We start from the raw sequence: 18,919 nt of genomic DNA, 5'->3' as shown, positions 1-18,919 counted from the left end.
AGTGTGTCCCTAAAGGCAGGGGAACCCGACAAACAAAAACAGTCCGTGCTCCTCACACACTCCTGCCGGTCCTCCCTCATCCCTGACCGCAGTCTCTCATGCTTCTTCGTGGCTCCTTGTCCTCTGCCTGTCCCCTAAAGATTAATGTTCTTTGGGATGCTCCTTTGCACCATCTTGTCTCTGCACTGGCTTTTCCCATGCACTCTCATCTATCTGCACGGCTCGAATTATAATCCACATGCTGAGAACAGCCGAAGCCCTGCAGTCAATCAGCCCTCCTTCCTCAGCTTTGCAACCAGCTCTCCACCAAACATCTCCACCTGGGTGTTACTCAGAAACTGCAAACTCAACTGGCTCAAAGGAGAAGTACAATCTCTTCCAAATCTGCCATTCTTACGGCCTTGATTCTAATGAATACCACCCACCAGTGGTCCAGGCCAGGAAGCTCAGCTTCTATCTCATCTCCTCCCTCAGGATCACCTTGCACCTCCTGTCTCTAAGCATCCACTCTCAAGTCCTGTTGGTTCTCATGGCTGAACACCTCTGCCATGTATCACCTCCTCTCCGTCCTCACAGCTGCTCTCCTGTCACCTTCCTCTCTCCTGCCACTGGCCTCCCTGCAGGGGGATGGCCCTCGTGTCCAGTGTGGAGTGGATTCTCTCTCCATTCTGCAGCTGGACCCAGTGTGGCCTTTTTTTCCTCCCCCTAATGCAAATCTTATCAGATCACTCTCTGCTTAAATCTGTCCAAGGGCCTCCTATCGCTCTTAGGATCACTTCCAAACTCCTTAAATGGTATACAAGCCCACCTGGCCCCTGCCTAATTCTGGAGTGGAAGCTGTCCCCACTCCTCCACCCCACTGAACAACGCAGCCCCACTAAATTCCTTGCAGTCCCCATAAGGAAGCTTTTCTCTCTCACCTCTAATGCTTGTTCTTTCTTCTGCCTCAAATGGGCTTTCCATACTTTTCTCCATTTTAACTTTTACATAATCTGAGTAGCAGCTTAGATGTCATCTCTTCCAGAAATCTTTCCCTGGCTTTTCATACCTCCCCATCATACACTTACCTGACTGTACCGCCGTTGTCTTTTTCCTGCTGGTATATCCCAGTGGGCTCTAGCACTCTAGAGGACCAGGATGCTACTGTTAGGCTCAGCACATGTAACCAGCTGCAGACACAGCCTGGCACATAGGGGCTCACTATAAAAAATTAGTTGAAAGCAAGGACAGATTTACCATGAATCTAATGGCACATAAGCCTCAAGGTCCCCCACTTTCAAGAGTCCCCTTCAAACCCTGTATCCAATTTTGAATCATAATTCTATATATTTTTTTCTTTAAATAAGACCCATACTCAAATTGTGTGAGCCCAGGGCTCACAAAACCTGGACTCACCATTGGGTTACATAAATGAATGAGGTGGAAAGTGAGACTCACAGAAGTGAAACAGCTACCCCATCTCATGTCCCTCTGAAGTGGCACAATGAGGATCTGAATTCACATGTGTCTGACACAGCTCACACTCCATCCAGTGTGCATAAAAGCAAATCGGCTCATCACTCCTGGCCTCAGCTTCCTTATTTAGGAAGGAGAATGTTTGCTGCATGGGATGTCATAAGGAATAACTCAAATAATATCTCCAAAGTACCTACATAGGAGTTGGCAAATGAATGACTCTGAAATACCAGACTGTTGGATACATAATAGTTTGAAATACCATACACCACAAGTCTCATTCAGTTCTCAAGTTCAATATCCGTTGAAATGGAGTTCTAACTCAGCAGACCTTTACTAAGCCCCTATTCTATGCAAGGATTACAGGAATTGGGGACAGAAGACTAATAGCCTCAAAAAGGCTGGGTGCGATGGCTCACGTAATCCCAGCACTTTGGAAGACTAGGGTGAGAGGACTGGTGAGAGGATTGCTTGAGACCAGAAGTTCAAGGCCAGCCTGGGCAACAGAGAGAGATCTTATCTCTACAAAAACAAATGTTTTAAAAATTAGCCAGGCATGGTGGTGCATGGCTGTAGTCCCAGCTGCTTGGGAGCCTGACGTGGGAGGATCAAAGCCCAGGAGTCTGAGGCTGCAGTGAGCCTTGGTTGCACCACTGGACTCCAGCCTGGGTAACAACACAAGACCCTCTCTCTGAAAAAAATAAAAATAAAAAACAACAAGAAAAACTGGCACAGAGGCTGGGGAAACAGATATTTAACCAAATAATTACAAAGTATGCAAAAAGAATTAAATATCTTCATCCTTTTTACTGTTTTCTAACCTTAACATTTTGCTCTTCGTGTGTGTGTGTCTAAGGAATTACCTCTTCCCCTCTGGTCTGAGGTTAACTACGTAGTTGACTAACAGTTATTAATAATTAACAGTTCTACTCAGCCATAGAGCAGTCTTTGGTTACAACCTGAGTGATTTTTAAGAAGATGAAGTTAAAGCTGTGAATTGAACAAAAACTGAATAAGGTTTTTACTGGTGTCATCACACAAACCCTCTAGGGAGGTAGCAGTTCCTTGAAAAGAAGCCAAATTTCACTTAGCCAACAGCACGAGGGGTCAGAAAATACTCAGTAGGCAACTCCCTCTCTGATACTAAGCATTTAAAACATTTGCACATTTTGCAAAGGTGCACCAGCATGATGCACAGAGCAATGACGCTGACCAGCGAGCCGGATAACTGAGGTACAGCCTGAACGAGAGCCTGAGAAAGATCTACCTCCCATTCTGTGACTCCTTGAGGGGTGACTCGCAATGCTGTGGAAATTCAGCGTCTGGGGAGTGCCCACACCTGGCTTGTGCCAGGTTTTGCCCCCTGGAAGGTATGTGGGTTTGGGCCAAACCTCACAAAGCCTCTGCTCAGTCGATAATAATAATAGTAGTATATAATAAGGCACTAAGAGATAAACAGGTTGAGTATCCCTTATCTGAAATGCCTAGGACCAGAAGCGTTGTGGGTTTTGGATTTTTTTCAGCTTTTGGAATATCTGCATTAGAGTTAGCTGTGGAGATTCTCTAATGTGAAAACCCAGAATCCTAAATGCTTCAGCGAAGCTTTTCCTTTGAGCAGCATGTCAGCCCTCAAAATTAGTTTCAGATTTTGGAGTATTCCAGATTTTGGATTTTCAGATTAGGAATGTTCGACCTGTAATAATAACATCAACCTCACAGAGATGATTAATGAGATTAGACAGGTAAAGCATGTGGTAAATGAGCTATACATTTTCAAGTTTTTAAAATTTTTTAAAAATGTACGCGCAGTAAAATTCACTTGTTATACAGTTCTATGGGCTGTAACTTGTAACCATCACCACAAACAGGATACAGAACAATTCCAAGGCCCCTAAAGAATTCCCTTGGGCTGTTAATTTCTTTTTTTTTTTGAGACAGAGTCTCGCTGTGTCGCCCAGGCTGGAGTGCAGTGGCCGGATCTCAGCTCATTGCAAGCTCCGCCTCCCGGGTTTTTACGCCATTCTCCTGCCTCAGCCTCCCGAGTAGCTGGGACTACAGGCGCCCGCCACCTCGCCCGGCTAGTTTTTTGTATTTTTTAGTAGAGACGGGGTTTCACCGTGTTAGCCAGGATGGTCTCGAACTCCTGACCTCGTGATCCGCCCATCTCGGCCTCCCGAAGTGCTGGGATTACAGGCTTGAGCCACCGCGCCCGGCCGGGCTGTTAATTTCTAATCAGACCCTTTCCCAGCCCCTCTCCCAACTCCTAAACTCTTCCCCTAGAGGTCTCTTTTCCAGAGATTATATGAATAGGATGCTGCAGTTGTAGCCTTTTGAGACTGGTTTCTTTCACTCAGTACAATGCATTTGAGAAGTAGCCAGGTTGTTGTATATATTAATAGTTTGTTCCTTATTACTGAGTCGTGTTCCATTATGCAAAGGTACCATAGTTTGCTATTCTGTCCACTCAGTGAAGGACGTGTGACTTGTTTTCAGTTTTAGGCAATTATGAATAAAGCTGCTATAAATATTCATTACAGTTTTGTGGGATAAAAATTTTTATTTCTAGAGGATAAATAAGTATCTAGGAGTGGAACTGCCAGGCCACATGGCAAGTGTAATGTTTGACTCCATAAGCCACTGCCACTGTCATCCATCTACTGTTACACCCCCACCAGCGGTACTGGCACATCCCACCAGGGACGTATGAGCAATTGGCCTGCTCCACCTTCTTGGCAGCTCTTGGCGTTGTCAGTATTTTTTACCTTAGCTATAATAGGTATGCAATGTTTAGGTTTTCTTGGAGATAGAACATTTATATGAGACTGTGTTTAATCATCAACTTTCGATATCGTGTAGATGTTTGCCCCCTCCAAATCTCATGCTGAAATGTGATTCCTCAGTGTTGGAGGTGGGGCCTGGTGGGAGGTGTTTGTGTCATGGGGCGGTTCCCTTATGCATGGCTTGGTGCCCTTTCCGTGGTAATGAGTTCACACAAGATCCAGTTGTTTAAAAAGAGCCTGGCACCTCCACCTCTCCTCTTGCTCCCTCTCTCGCCATGTGACACGCTGGCTGGCTCCCCTGCCCTTTCCACCATGACTATAAGCTCCTGAGGCCTTGCCAGAAGCAGGTGCTGGCACTATATTTCATGTACAGCCTGCAGAACCATAAGCCAAATAAACTTATTTTCTTTATAAATTACCCTGCAATATAAATATACCTATATATAAATATAAAGGTATTCCTATATATAAACATAATACCTATATATAAATGTAAAGGTATTCCTTTATAGCAACGCAAATAGATGAACACAACTGTAATACAAGAATGTTCAGGAGCAGTGGAGGATACAGAAACCAAGTTATTTTAAGGGCTAGCCATGACCTTCGGGAAATCTTGAAAATCCCAGCCTGCTGAAAAGGTATCTCATGGTTCGGCTCTGTCCACTTCTCCAGCCTCATCTCCTATCATTCTCACTCTTACACCTTTCAGTCCAGCCAGATTAATAATCACATAAACTAATATTTATTGAATCCTTATGATATGCTAGGGCACTAAGCCAAGATTGTTACATGTATTATTACTTCATCTACTCATGGTCCTAGGAGGTCAATATTAGTAGTAGTAGCATTTCTATTTTACATGGGAGGAAACATACTCAGAGAGATCGGCAAACTTTCCCAAAGCTACACGGCTGCTAAGTGGCAGGGCTGGGACTGGATTCCTGTCTCCTAGATGTGCCATGTTCCTCTGACCTCTGAGTCTGTGCTCTCCTCTTCCCTAATACAACAGTATTTCTGTCCCTTCCATCCCCAAGCCATGATGCATGCCCTGCCTCCTCTGTGAGGCTCTCCCTGGCTCCTCGAAGGCATCATTGGTTGTCCTTATCTCTGCTGTCTTGACACCCATTGTTTATTGCTTCATTTCATCCTTCAACACATCATGTCCTATTTGCTGTGTACATATGCCTCCTCCACCAGTGACTGCAAACCTCCTGAGGTCGGGAATCATATCTTGTCACCCTTCCACTCCCCAGTGCCTATTACAGTGGCTGGCACCTGAGAGGCGCTCAACATGTGTTGTGGGAGTTGAGGAACAGCTAAGGCTTCTGAATGAGAGGCCAGGCAGTGACACAAGGGTCCACTGCTGCACAGGTGTTTTAAACAAGCTCACAGTCCTACAAAATGCATCCAAACAATGAGCAAAAAGGTAGAAGCAAAAGAAGGGCCTTACACAAACTTACATGTAACTCTTGAGACAGACTCTCAGATATCCATCCCTATCAACAACAAACAGGACGAGGTATAATGCAAGACGACAACAGGGACATTCACCCAATGTTAACAGCTTTAAGCCAGAGGGCAAAAAACAAGAGAGTGGAAGAGGGAAGAAAGGAATCCTTTTCTACATTCTTGCTACAGTTGTTCTCCTTCCTATTTACGTAAGCATGGAGGCGGTTTTTTCCTCCACCTATGTGTCGCAGGGCTATTAAAACTGTTTATTCCTCCCTTTCTATCACTCTCAATAAAAAGGATCATTTTTAATATTAAAAAAGTAATAAATTCATTTGCCTGGAAAGTTCCTTGAGGAATATGGAGTCATTGCCTCTGAAAACCCTGAACACAAACCACTCCAGATAGATGGGTGATTAAGCGACCAGAACACAGCTCAAACACAAAGGCTAGGAAGAGGCAGCTCTCTGCAGTGTCTGCATCCCATGAATATATGTTCAATTCATAGATCAATTTTTTAAATTAAAGCATTTGAAGAGTATGAAATATCAACAGTCAAATGCTTCATGGGCCACGGGTTCTTCTCCAGTATTCTCCCAAGTGAGAAATTTCAAAACTGTAGAGACCATGGCTGTGCATTAATGAATCCAGAACTTTTTATCCATCTTTTATCTCTATTGATAAATGTTTGCAAATTCTAAAGGCTTGAATAGAGAAGTTTAGCCTGTCTCTCATAATTCAGACCGAAGCCTCTTAGAGGGAAAAAGGCATAAATGAAAGGGCATTCATACAAAGAAGTAGATTAATATTTCAATTGTGGCAACCAAATTTGCCATTCCCAAGCCAGATTAGGAACTATTTTTTTCCAGCATCAGTTCCCATGACTCACATCCACAATGGCATGTTTCAGTTTCCCGGGAATTCTCTGCTTTGGTTCTAATGTAGGTTTATCCCTCTACAAGTTCCGTAAGAAAACATTACTTGTGCCACCTCCTCATCTCCTCCCTTTCCTTTCACCTTTGCCCCATCATGTCTTCAAGGTTCACATGTAGAGAGTTAAATACAATAACTGTTTCCATACTTTAATGCAGTTAATAAGTTGTTCAAGTTAAGCAGAAAAAAATATATAAATCAGAAATACACCAGTGTCTTAATGACAAATTTCTTTATTCAGTTCTTTGGGGACCTCATCATGTAAAGCTTCATGGAAGAGGGTGACTTCATATAATTTAATCAATGAAAAGACAGAGGAGAATTTGCTTTAGAAATTTCTATGCCCATATATCATGTAAAGGCAAACAATAGCCTTGTTCCGTGTTTGGTAATTAGTTGTAAACAGCTACACTTTGGGATAAAAAATACCATGTCTCCCCTTGTATTTGCATAAAAGTGCCTTAACACATTTCACGGTGACAGTCACGAGCTGGAATATATACCTAATGGAGCCTGGCAAGACAGGATGACCTTTCTAATTGTCATTATGAGAAGCACAATTGCAAGTGACTTTGAAACATATGGTAAACTTCATTACGCTAAAATATAAAAGCTTCTACTTTGGGGCTCACGATTAATATTAATGTCAGACCTCCTGAGAAAAAAAAATGTACTCTAAATTTTATATTGTATAAAACCCTCTCAATATCAAAGAGAGCATTTATTTATAGTCTTCAGGCTTCTTCATAGATGCTATTAAATATTACATTAGACATGGCAAAATAGAATGAATAATCCTGAAACATTAAGGGGAGGATAATGATTACCTTCCCAGCATCAGATCAAATGCCATGCAGCGTGGGGACAGAGAGACTGGCTATAAATAGGAGTCCAAGGAGGACAGAGGATGTGTATGCAGGAGAGTCAGTGGGGTCCGACTCAGACCACACGGGGAGGGGCGGGGCGGGGCTTAGCGCACTTTTTCCAGAGCACGCGGACATCGTGGCAAGTTAAGGTGGTCAGAAGAGCTGTCCTGATTAGGCATGGAAGGGATGTAGGGAGTGAATGTGTGGATAGACAAGGGTGTGGGATAGTCCAAAGGTGGAGAGGAGAATGTGAAAGCCAGCCAGAGGAGCCAAAAGCTGTGGGAAGACGTAGTCGGGGTGGAGGGAGAATGACTCCCAACTGCTGCAACAGGTAGAAAGGTGCCTTCCTGAATCCGAAATCATAGAAATTTATTATGATGGCCGGGCGCGGTGGCTCACGCCTGTAATCCCAGCACTTTGGGAGGCCGAGGCGGGCGGATCAAGAGGTCAGGAAATCGAGACCATCCTGGCTAACACAGTGAAACCCCGCCTCTACTAAAAAAGACAAGAAAATTAGCCGGGCGTGGTGGTGGGCTCCTGTAGTCCCAGCTACTCGGGAGGCTGAGGCAGGAGAATGGCGTGAAAACCCTGGAGGCAGAGCTTGCAGGGAGCCAAGATCGCGTCACTGCACTCCAGCCTGGGCAACGGAGGGAGACTCCGTCTCAAAAAAAAAAAAAAAAAAAAAAAAAAAAAAAAAAATTGCTTATGATTTATGATTACACATCATCAATGGAAAAGGATCTTTGCCTTAATACCAAATGCTGCATATCGTCTGTGCAGAGAAGGGCAGGGAACTGTTGCAAACACGTTTTTCATGCCCCTGGTGACAGTTTCAAAGGTCATCCTGTCTGGCATCCTTCCAGGACAGGGACAGCCTTTCTCTACCATTTCTTTGAACCCCCTCCCTTAAACTGCAGCTTCAAGGGCCACAGACACCATCAAGACACTACCTGTTCACCTATCAAATAACAGCATGCTTCTGGAAGGAAAAAAATAGTCCAGTAAGCAGTAGTTGCTTTTATAAAGGATCAACTTAAGAAAATAGGAAATAATAAAGAAAAAAAAGGGCCAAAGACAGTGAAGTACAAAACATGAGATGCATCCTGAAGAAAAATAAGGTCATGGGTAGGATACTGAGTACTTCTCTCAGTTTCTGCATTTTAACGGTGGAGAAAAGGTAAAATAATACCTTTCACAGGTTTACTGGAAAAAGTGAAACTGGTTTATTAAGGTCTCGATTGCGACAGTTCCCTGAATATCACATTTGTTTGAAAGGCCAGGTCCAATGCATATTAATACACAGAGTGGAAATAGGATGGCTTTACTCAGAAAGATCGGTCTACGTTGTTTAGTACATCATTTGCACCCTAATGCCTTAAGAAGTTTAAAATCCACTCTACACTGTTGTCTCAACATGTTATTATTTTTTATACTTTGTTCTTGGTCCATTATTAATCATGATGAGGGGGTAAATTCACAAACACACACACACATACAAATAGGAAAAAATGATTGATAACCATATTACGTAAAGAAAAGGAAACCACTAGGTGCCTCCTTCAAAATAAAACAAATAGACGAAGGACGTAGGCAACACAAAATGAAAAAAATTAGGCCAGGCATAGTGGCTCACTCCGAAATCCCAACACTTTCAGAAGCCAAGGCAGGTGGATCACTTGAGCCCAGGAGTTAGAGACCACCCTGGGCAACATGGCATAATCCCGTCTCTACCAAGCCAGGCCATGGTGGCACATGCCTGTACTTCCAGCTACTCAGGAGGCTGAAATGGGAGGATCGCTTGAGCCCAGGAGTTGGAGGTTGCAGTGAGCCGAGATAATGCCACTGCACTCCAGCCTAAGTGACAGAGTGAGACCCTGTCCCAAAAAAAAAAAAAAAATTCTAAAGGCACAAAAAAACAAGTTGAATGCATTAGAAAAAGACATGCAAAAACGAGGCATGAATTAAATACCACTCGATTGTTGTTATACCAATAATCATTTAAGAAATAATGCTTATCATTAGAAAGGATGGATTGGTAGTATCAATTAAATTGCTATAATCCTTTTGCAAATCAATCTGCAGCATGTATGCAGCCATAAAAATGACTGCACTCTTTGGGTCATTAATCCCACTCTTGGCACTTTATCTTCAGAAAGAAATTCATGAACTAATCATTAAACACCTCGGAATAAGGAGGTAGTTAAGTCACAGTATATTGATTCTTGAACTGTTACGTACATAACAAATAATAAATTGGAATACCATATTGCAACCAGGGACACAGAAGTGTATAATGAAGAATATGGCTCTGAAATGAGACAGATGAGTCTCATTCCAGTTCTTGATTTCCCATATACAGAAACTTGAGCAACTCTGTTAATTCACTGAGCCTCAGTTTCACACATCGGTAGATTGGGAATGATAAATTTGTCTCAAAGTACAGTTATGAGGATTAATTGGTGCCATGCTCTCACTATTGTCCTATAAGGTTAAGGACAGACAGAGGATGTACAATTGCATCCTCAGACGGAGGATGTACTGCATCCTCAGTACAAGTCTGTAAAAAGCCTTCCTATGCTGCAAGCACAGAAGAGGATGCTAAAAATGCAACCTGGGTTCTGTTATAGAAGTTGTATGATAAACATTTTTCATTCATTTCAAAAATTTTATTTTATGCTAAAGGTATTTTTTGAAATAAATTATAATTTTATCCTAGAGTAACTCCAGAAGTTTCATCAGCTTTGACTTCAGAGAATTTCTCTATAATCTTTAGGGGAGAATTACATCACTTCCAAAAGCTGACAGATTTGCAGGATTCCAGACCACTGGGGAATGTCAGTGTTTGGTGACCTTCTTAGGGCAGACATGAAGTTGGTATCCAGCCACTACTTTTACTCAGTCTCTGAAAACAATGGAGTTGGGTGAAGGCTACACAGACATTTGCCAAATTCCAATGTATGTGTCTCACCCGACATAATTGGTACATATGAACCAAATTGAATGCTGGATCCAATTCAGAGTTAAAAAGAAGCTCAAGATTTCAGTCACTTTGTCCAAACCAGACAGACCTCCATTCATTGACAGACCATACAATCATAATATAATTGCTTTTGATTCTTTTTGGGGGAGGGAAAATATCAGATTTGGGGAGACCTGAAGCATAAAGCAGTCATAGTAAACACAGGAAAAGAGACACATTCAGAATGGGTTAATACACCAAAAAATTAAACATCATTTTGGCAAATAAAATTTGGTTATAATTAAAACAAAAAGCAAAGTGTGTCATCAGTTGTTAATGGGTTATTAAGACTCCAGAAAGTATAATGTCAAAAGAAAAAACGACATTCTATGACTATGCAGGCATGTGGAATGTGAGCATGCCTGCCTCATAAATTTTTGATGATGCCAAGTCAGTAAATCCTTAAGCAATTCTTGATGGTTTCTGTACTGGCCATAAGTATTGAATTGCAGTGCATTCACTCAGGTTGTCCACCCTCCCCAATTACAGAATGCCTCAATGGAAAGTGGATCATACAGAGTGGCCATCCCCAAGTCCAAAACATAACGGGACTAAAGTAGAATGGGCCCAGGGCAGCAAACACTAGCTCCTCAAAGTGGTCAGGGCAGGAAAACATTCATCAGCATACTCTCTCTTTTTTATAAGAGCTCAGAGAATCTGAAAAATCAAATTAGCAACAAATGATGATCTCTCCAATAAATACCATCTCCCTTGGGTTGTTAACATATGGCAGCTTCAAAGAAAAAGCACACAGCTAAAATGGCAGGGGTGTGTACAGGAAACCATAATTCATGGTAATGCCAAAAAGGAAAATAAAATATTTCGTATCAAATTAATCATTGAAAAACCTGTGACCACATAAAAGATGTCATATTTAGCCCTAGTAAAATTAAATTCCGCAAACCCTCATAAAATCAAATTTGGTTTATAAAGAATCAACATTCATTCCTGAAAATCCTAAATTATATAATAGTTTAAATGTTGTTTTATTTATGCCGGACGCAGTGGCTCACACCTGTAATCCCATCACTTTCGGGGGCTGAGGCAGGTGGATCATGAGGTCAGGAGTTCAAGACCAGCCTGGCCAAGACGGTGAAAACCCCATCTCTACTAAAAATACAAAAAAATTAGCTGGGCGTGGTGGCGGCACCACCAGCTACACAGGAGACGGAGGCAGAGAATTGCCTGAACCCGAGAGGCAGAGGTTGCAGTGAGCCAAGATCACACCACTGCACTCCAGCCTTGGCAACAGACCGAGACTCCGTCTCAAAAAAAAAAAAAAAAAAAAAAAAGTTGTTTTATTTAACTAAAGTTCAAAACTCACTCAAAAGAAGCCTAGAAATATTGACATCACATGTTGCAAATTGAATTCCTTATAATCAATAGGATGACAAATTAGTAAATTCTTAAAAGCAAAAGGGCTTCTAACTACTTCTTTACAAGAAACTGAGTAATGTATCAATCTAAAAACCAATGCATTTATTTATAGGACTACAAAGGAAAACATTGATGTTTCAGCATTTTAAAACAGGAAGCAGAACTAGCAACAGTTCTTTGAAAGTATACAAAAAATCTGGTTTGAAGTTAACAAATATGTATCCAATTAAATTGCTATAGCTCAACTTCTCTCTAATTTATGGTAGTATGCCAAGTTTCTCTTAGTCACCCTTCAAAAATAAAGAATTGAGGTTTCAATACAAAAGATACATAAAAGTTTCATAGGGTGATAACCTATAGAACCTCCTACTACTGAGTTAAATTATCCATCTGCCCTAGCAACATGGCAGATAGTAGATCATCATTTCAGGCACAAAATATAGGGCGGGTGCTTGAAAACTTCAAAAATAAAAAAAAAAAAAAATTACCCGTCTTTTCAGGGTGTCCAACATCAGCAATAGATGACTTTTGGTAGACTTTTGTTTCATAATTATGAATCTATGAGTGTGGTATTTAGGTAGGGTGATGAGATTGTGGGATGGATACATTGACATTAGGAGTCAAGTTCATAAAGAACAAATGTCAAAAGCAATGTCAAAGGTAAAATGGCAGGTTAAGAAGGATTCAGATGGTGGCATTGCCTCCTGGAGGCTCTGTGGCAGGATCCTTCCTAAACCTCAGCTTCTTCATCTGTAAAACAGAGATTCCAGTGGAGCCAGCACCACAGTGGTCCAGAGGATGAGATAACTAAAGTATGTCAAGCCTTAGCACAGTGCTTAGTTCTCAAGTACTTGAGAAACAAGAAGAAAGGGGTAAGTCTTTGTTACTAAAAAGAGGGTGACTTCATACAAGGGATCATTCCTTTTCTTCAAAGAAAACATTAAATCCACAATAGCTGTAGCTCATCCATGCATACAGAAATCTGTGCCCAAGAAACACATACTGAACATACACAGTAAAGAGCAATAGAAGTAGAAATCTGCAAAGAATTTATATTTAAACCTCTAAGGATCTATATAAAAGATAACGTGAATAATAGAATTCAGTTTTATTAATTCCAGGCAAGTTCTAATGATCATAACAATATATTTTCAAATCATATGGATGATATTAAAACATAAAGCATAAACTGAAGTTGTGCAGTTAACTGAGTGTGGTACCACTCCTACCTAGGGGCATTGAAAAATGGTGGTGGGAAGAAGAGTTGGATGCAGGCAGTGACCAGGGATGTGAAATGTTCTGCAATACATGGTAGGGTCCCCATGCAAAAAATAATCCCCTCACCTGGGCCGGGCGCGGTGGCTCAAGCCTGTAATCCCAGCACTTTGGGAGGCCGAGACGGGCGGATCACGAAGTCGGGAGATCGAGACCATCCTGGTTAACACGGTGAAACCCCGTCTCTACTAAAAAATACAAAAAACTAGCCGGGCGAGGTGGCGGGCGCCTGTAGTCCCAGCTACTCGGGAGGCTGAGGCAGGAGAATGGCGTGAACCCGGGAGGCGGAGCTTGCAGTGAGCTGAGATCCGGCCACTGCACTCCAGCCTGGGTGACAGCGCGAGACTCCGTCTCAAAAAAAAAAAAAAAAAAAAAAAAAAAAAAAAAATCCCCTCACCCAAAACATGGCAAATAGGCTCTTTTTAAGATCACGAAGTTCCACTTACCATCACTCTGAGCTTAATCTTCAGGACATTATATGAGTGTGTGTGAGTACATGTGTCTACCAACATTATCCCATGCCATATTTAAATTTCACTAGCCCAAGCCCAGAGTCCATATGAAATGTACAAAGAGACTCTAACAGGCACTGATTAGTAAGAATAATCTACAAAGCAGAAAATCTGGCAGATATTTAAGAGATACATGTATCCACCTTATTACGTAGAGTCAAGTTCCTGCTGTAAACAAATTAGCATGTCAAAAAAAAACTGCCTGTTGCAATTTGGTATGAAATATAATTGAAAACATCATTGCATTTCCACCCAGGGGGGTATGTGACTTATGTATTTTAAAGGAGTATAGAAACAAGTAGAGAAACAAGTGAAAAAAGACGTAACAATAGCAGGGACTTCTAAAATTATATATGGATAAAAGTGGGAAAAGGAGATCAAAAGTTACTGAGAGCTAGAAAATAAATGAACAAAGTATCAATTGAATTATGGAAATTCACATACAAGGGGCTACAGTTAAAAGGGACCTCAGTAGCCACAGGGACTATCTAATTCATCTCTGGACCATGAGGGCCTGCCACAGCACCTAGCATATTGGAAGTACTCAATAAATGCTTGTGGAAAGGATGCATGGATGGATGGATGGATGGATAGAAATGCAACTTCAAGATCTGGTTCTACAGTATTATATATGAAGCAATTGAGACTCAGATAAAATTCAGTGACTTGCTGAAGATTATTCATTCACTGAGCCTCACATTCTGATGTTACATATGTCAGATGCTATGCAGATGATTAGGGAAGGGCAGGACTGAGATTAAACTGATGCCCCCCTACATCCTAATCCAGGCTTTTTGCACTGTATGGGGATGTCTCCCAAAATAATTATCACAGCAATTTAATAAAGGAGGGAGAAACTTAGTTGCAATTTTCAGCTTAGAAATTCACAGGCAAAAAAGGCTGAAGGGAAATAATCACACTAATAGTGATGCAAGGATGTAATTGGAAAGGAAAAAATGGAGAGAAATTAAAAACACAAACAGATTTAATCAGGGTCCTGATAAAGTGATAAAGTAATCAATAAGGCAAATCAAAGATAAATGATTAGAGATTTAAAACCTCAGCCTATTGGAAAAACCTGAGGGAAAAGATTTTGAATTTTTTTTATTTCTTCCAAAAGATCCTATTTGACATACTTTTTAATCTAAATGACTGAAGATTCCGAATTTGGAAAGGCAGACACGTATCTATTTCTCATATAACCCTCTACATTTCTTGACACACAGCACTGCAACACTCATCTGGTTCCAAAGCAGACGGCTTGGCCCTCTGTTATCAAGAGCGCTATCACTGTTCTGGCCCAGAGAGCTAAGTTGTCTTATACGTAGGTCTTAGCCAAAGCTCAGAGGAAAGAAGTGATATTTGGTGAGTCTACAGGATGTGGTCTCCAGTCACTTTTTAGGTACTAAGTTACATCTTGGGATAATGTCAGACGCTGGAAGATGCCGTATTTAAACTTCACTAGCCCAAGCCTGTATTCACCTCCACAGTTTAATACCTTAATGTTTCTTAAAATTTGAGGGATCTTAGAACGACCCCTTTACAAATCTGCTGAAAAACTGGACCTGTTTCTGGGAAAAACTGTACATACCTACATATCTAAAATGTGTATGTGGTTTCGGTCTCTCCTGTCCACAGTCTCTCCTGCTTTGAAGGGATCCCCTAACAAGTTTTTTCCTAGAGGTCATTGGTAACAACCATCGGATAACATGCTTATCACTTGGGTGATAAAATACTCTGTACCCCAAACTCTGATGACATGCAATTTACCTATATAACGAACCTGCACATGTACCCCTGAACCTAAAATAAAAAGTTGCAAAAACTAATAATACAAGTAAAAGAGTTTTTTGCATGTGTTATAAATCTCTTCAGGAGGACCTTCCACTATGCTTTCAAGAGAATTGTCTTGAAGAATTTAGCATCCCTCTGAATTCCCAAAAAAACTCTGTGCTTTTCAAGGTGCTTTTGAGGAAGAAGGATGATGCTTCAACTGTGTTTTGTGCTCTGACTTCTAGGACGTTCATTATCACATCATATTCTCAACCAACTAATTAACACTTGACATTGGCATTTTCTTCTGTCTTTGTTTTTAAATTTTATTGTTGTTTGTTAATTTTATTGTTTTTGTCTTTGTTATACGTATTGTCCCGGTTCTCCATTTCCTCCCTCTCCCTGCGAATAAAAGAGACGCATAGATTTTATTCTTTTGTTCTACTTTTTCATGAACGTTTCTTCTACATGTATCTGATATATATGGAAAAAAGAATTACTGCCTATATATGCAGAACTTGTAACTCACAGGACTTCTAAACTAAAAGACTTTTCTTAATAGGTGTGAAGTGAAATTCTGCAAGTAGCTGCATCCAGGAACTTCAGAGTTAAACCAGTATCTCAGTACAATCTGTCGCTGCTACAGTTTCCTTTCTTTGACCTCCAAACCTTATATTGAAATTTGACCCCCAATGTTGAAGGCGGAGCCTAATGGGAGGTGTTGGGTCATGGGGGCAGATCCCTCATGAATAGCTTGGTCATCAATGAGTGAGTTCTCACTCTGTTAGTTTCTGGGAGAGCTGGTGGTTAAAAAGAGTGTGCCATGTCCCTTCTCTCTCTTTTTGCTTCCTCTCTCTCCAGTGATCTGCCACGCCAGCTCCCCTTCATTTTCTGCCATGAGTGGAAGCAGTCTGAGGCCCTCACCAGAAGCAGATGCTGGCACTATGCTTCTTAGACAACCTGCAAAGCTGTGAGCCAAAGCATTCTCTTTTCTTTATAAAGGACCCAGCCTCAGGTATTCCTCTATAGCAACGCAAATGGACTAAGACACTTGTGCTTCCTTTCATTAGCTATTTCAAGCTCAAAAATTATGAGATTGTTCCAAAAATTAGGGCAGGATCTTGTCATTGTGAACTTACAACTTTTCTGTCTGAAGCAAACTAACCCCAAACGGTAATTTGAAAGGTGCCTCTACTCCAACTTCATTACCCTTCAACTGCCCCTTCTCTGCCTCCCACTCCCTTCTTACTCACCAAAAGACAAATGAGTTTAGGCTGGGCATGGTTAATCATCGTTCTCAGAAAAACAAAATCCTGCTGTTTGGTATTCTCACTGAGAATCCCTTCACTTAGCTTATGGATCCCCCTCCACAGATTCCTGACAGCTCACTGGGCCAGGGAACCAGCCAGATTTTTTAGCTACATCTGCAGTATCTTTTCTACTCCGGCAGCTGGCATAAGGTGGGAAAATTCATTAACATGCTAATGATGTCCTACTTAAAATTCTAGCCCTGATTATTCTGTGATTAAATCTCTCCCCTTGACGTCGGTTTCCTTTATAGCTGAGTTACAGTGCGAAATCAACAATATTAATAAAGTACAATACAGATTACCAATTTATACACAAGGGATGGTGGAAAACAGTTGCGTAAATCTGAGGGCTCTTTTTTTCTTGAAAAGTAGTTATAGGCCTGGCACGGTGGCTCATGCTTATAATCCCAGCACTTTGGAAGGCCTAAGCGGGTGGATCACCTGAGGTCAGGAGTTTGAGACCAGCCTGGCCAACATGGTGAAACCCCATCACTACTAAAAAAACACAAAAATTAGCTGAGCATAGTGGTGGGCACCTATAATCCCAGCTACCTGGGAGGCTGAGGCAGGAGAATCGCTTGAACCTGGGAGGCAGAGATTGCAGTGAGCAGAGATCGCACCATTACACTCTAGCCTGGGTGACAAGAGCAAAACTCCGTCTCAAAAAAAAAAAAAAAAAAAAAAAAAAAAAAAGCAGATGTAGCGAACTGTAAAAGTTGCTGATTTTTTTCATTCCACCCTTCTTTAAATAAACACACACATTGGAATCCACAATAATTAAATGTTTATAGTTAATTTTCATAAATATTCAAGGCTTGGAAGATAGATTTAGCTTTTCCTTCTATTTCACTGCACTTAACATTGCTCAGAATTCAAATGCATTCTCCTGAAGTCTCAAGAACAGCTGACAGGAGTTAAAGCACACTTCTTTAGCATCTCTTTATAGAGATTGTGTCTTGGTGACAAAAGCCAATGGATTCAGTGATGAGATCTGTCTCCCTTTGCCCTTCAGTACCTTGACATATTTCAGTTCCTTTTCTATCACCATATTGTTCTATCTGCTGACCCCCCAAACTGAAAGTCCGACTCAGACAACTCAAACATCTTCCAAGAAAGACAAACTTATCACTACCCTCATTAATTTGGAAAATGAATAAAGAAGCAGCAGATTCAAGGTCTGGATCTGCAATCTAAAATGTAGGAAGAGAGGACTCATGTGTCATTTTAACATCTGGCCCCAGTAAGTGAACAAATATCGATGGTATAGTATATTTACTATTTTAGAAGACATCATGCTGGATACCAAAGCAGTACAGTGAAACCTAAGGACGATGTTCTGACCTCAGTGGACTCATAATCTAGCCAGAGACACAAGATACAATGATATTTTAAGTGATGCATGCACCAAATTCATCTCAGGTGCATCATGAGAGATACACTTCACATCATTAAGAGGTCTCTGTATGAGAGACACTGCTCATTGTTCCCTAAGACTGCAAATCTCCCCTTTTGCTACGGAAACAGAATTCAGTACTTCAGCAGGGCACACTGCTGCCCAGGGTAAGGACAGCTCCCAGCCCCTCTTGCAAGTAGCTGTTACCATATAACAAGGTTAAGGTCACAGGATGTGGCCGTAGCAGAGACGTGTGCAGATTTCTCAAAGGGCATGTAAAGGGGAAAGGTGAGCTCTCTTCCTTCTTCCTTTTTATCTGACTGGACTTGGACATGCATGTGGCTGGGTCAGCTGGGTTGGACTGAATGGCACAAGTTGTGGGGCAGAGAAGAACAAAATAGAAGAGTCTGAATTCCTGACAATCAGGGTGGCTTGATTATACGTCAGTTGCCCTTTTCCCCTGAACGCTGCATTCCACAACCACTGTTGGAAATCAAAATCTTTTTTAAGAATACTACATATTGCTCATTTCTTAAATGGTTTCATTCTCTAAGGCTAAAAAGAGTCATGGTACATGCATGCATATGTGTATGTGCGTAAGCACACTCTCCTTTGTACTTTCCCTACATTTAAACTTGAACCCACAGCTCCCTCTGAATTTTTAACTCCCAAAACACAAAAATAGCTGAATATGGACTTTGGCCCAGTTTTATCATATTTTAATAAATAAAAGCTTCAATATATTGAAGAGTTCATTATTTATTTGTTTCCCAC

General features: G+C 41.3%; 2 protein-coding genes across 5 annotated transcripts in view; one reads left to right on the top strand and one right to left on the bottom strand.

Moving 5' to 3' along the window:
- C1H1orf131 (chromosome 1 C1orf131 homolog) overlaps positions 1-18,919 on the top strand; it is an 846,319-nt gene that overhangs the window by 231,157 nt on the left and 596,243 nt on the right. The window lies entirely within an intron of this gene.
- Positions 1-18,919, bottom strand: part of DISC1 (DISC1 scaffold protein) — a 346,709-nt gene that overhangs the window by 195,342 nt on the left and 132,448 nt on the right. The window contains exons 9-10 of one of the 4 annotated variants that reach the window (XR_007721540.1): positions 13,555-15,844; positions 11,794-13,226 (exon numbers count right to left, since the gene is read on the bottom strand). The exons of 2 other annotated variants lie outside the window; for them this stretch is intronic. Coding sequence is in view for 1 of the 2 variants with exons in the window: in XM_050769879.1 (XP_050625836.1) it covers positions 8,099-8,147 (49 nt within the window). In the remaining variant the exon portion in view is untranslated. Of the gene's footprint in view, positions 1-8,098; positions 8,148-11,793; positions 13,227-13,554; positions 15,845-18,919 lie in introns of those variants that run through there. One more of the 4 variants, XM_050769879.1, reaches the window with a different exon arrangement.

This window comes from Macaca thibetana, chromosome 1, assembly GCF_024542745.1.
Source record: "Macaca thibetana thibetana isolate TM-01 chromosome 1, ASM2454274v1, whole genome shotgun sequence".
NCBI classification, from domain to species: Eukaryota; Metazoa; Chordata; class Mammalia; order Primates; family Cercopithecidae; genus Macaca; species Macaca thibetana.
This window is presented reverse-complemented; position numbering and strand designations above follow the sequence as displayed.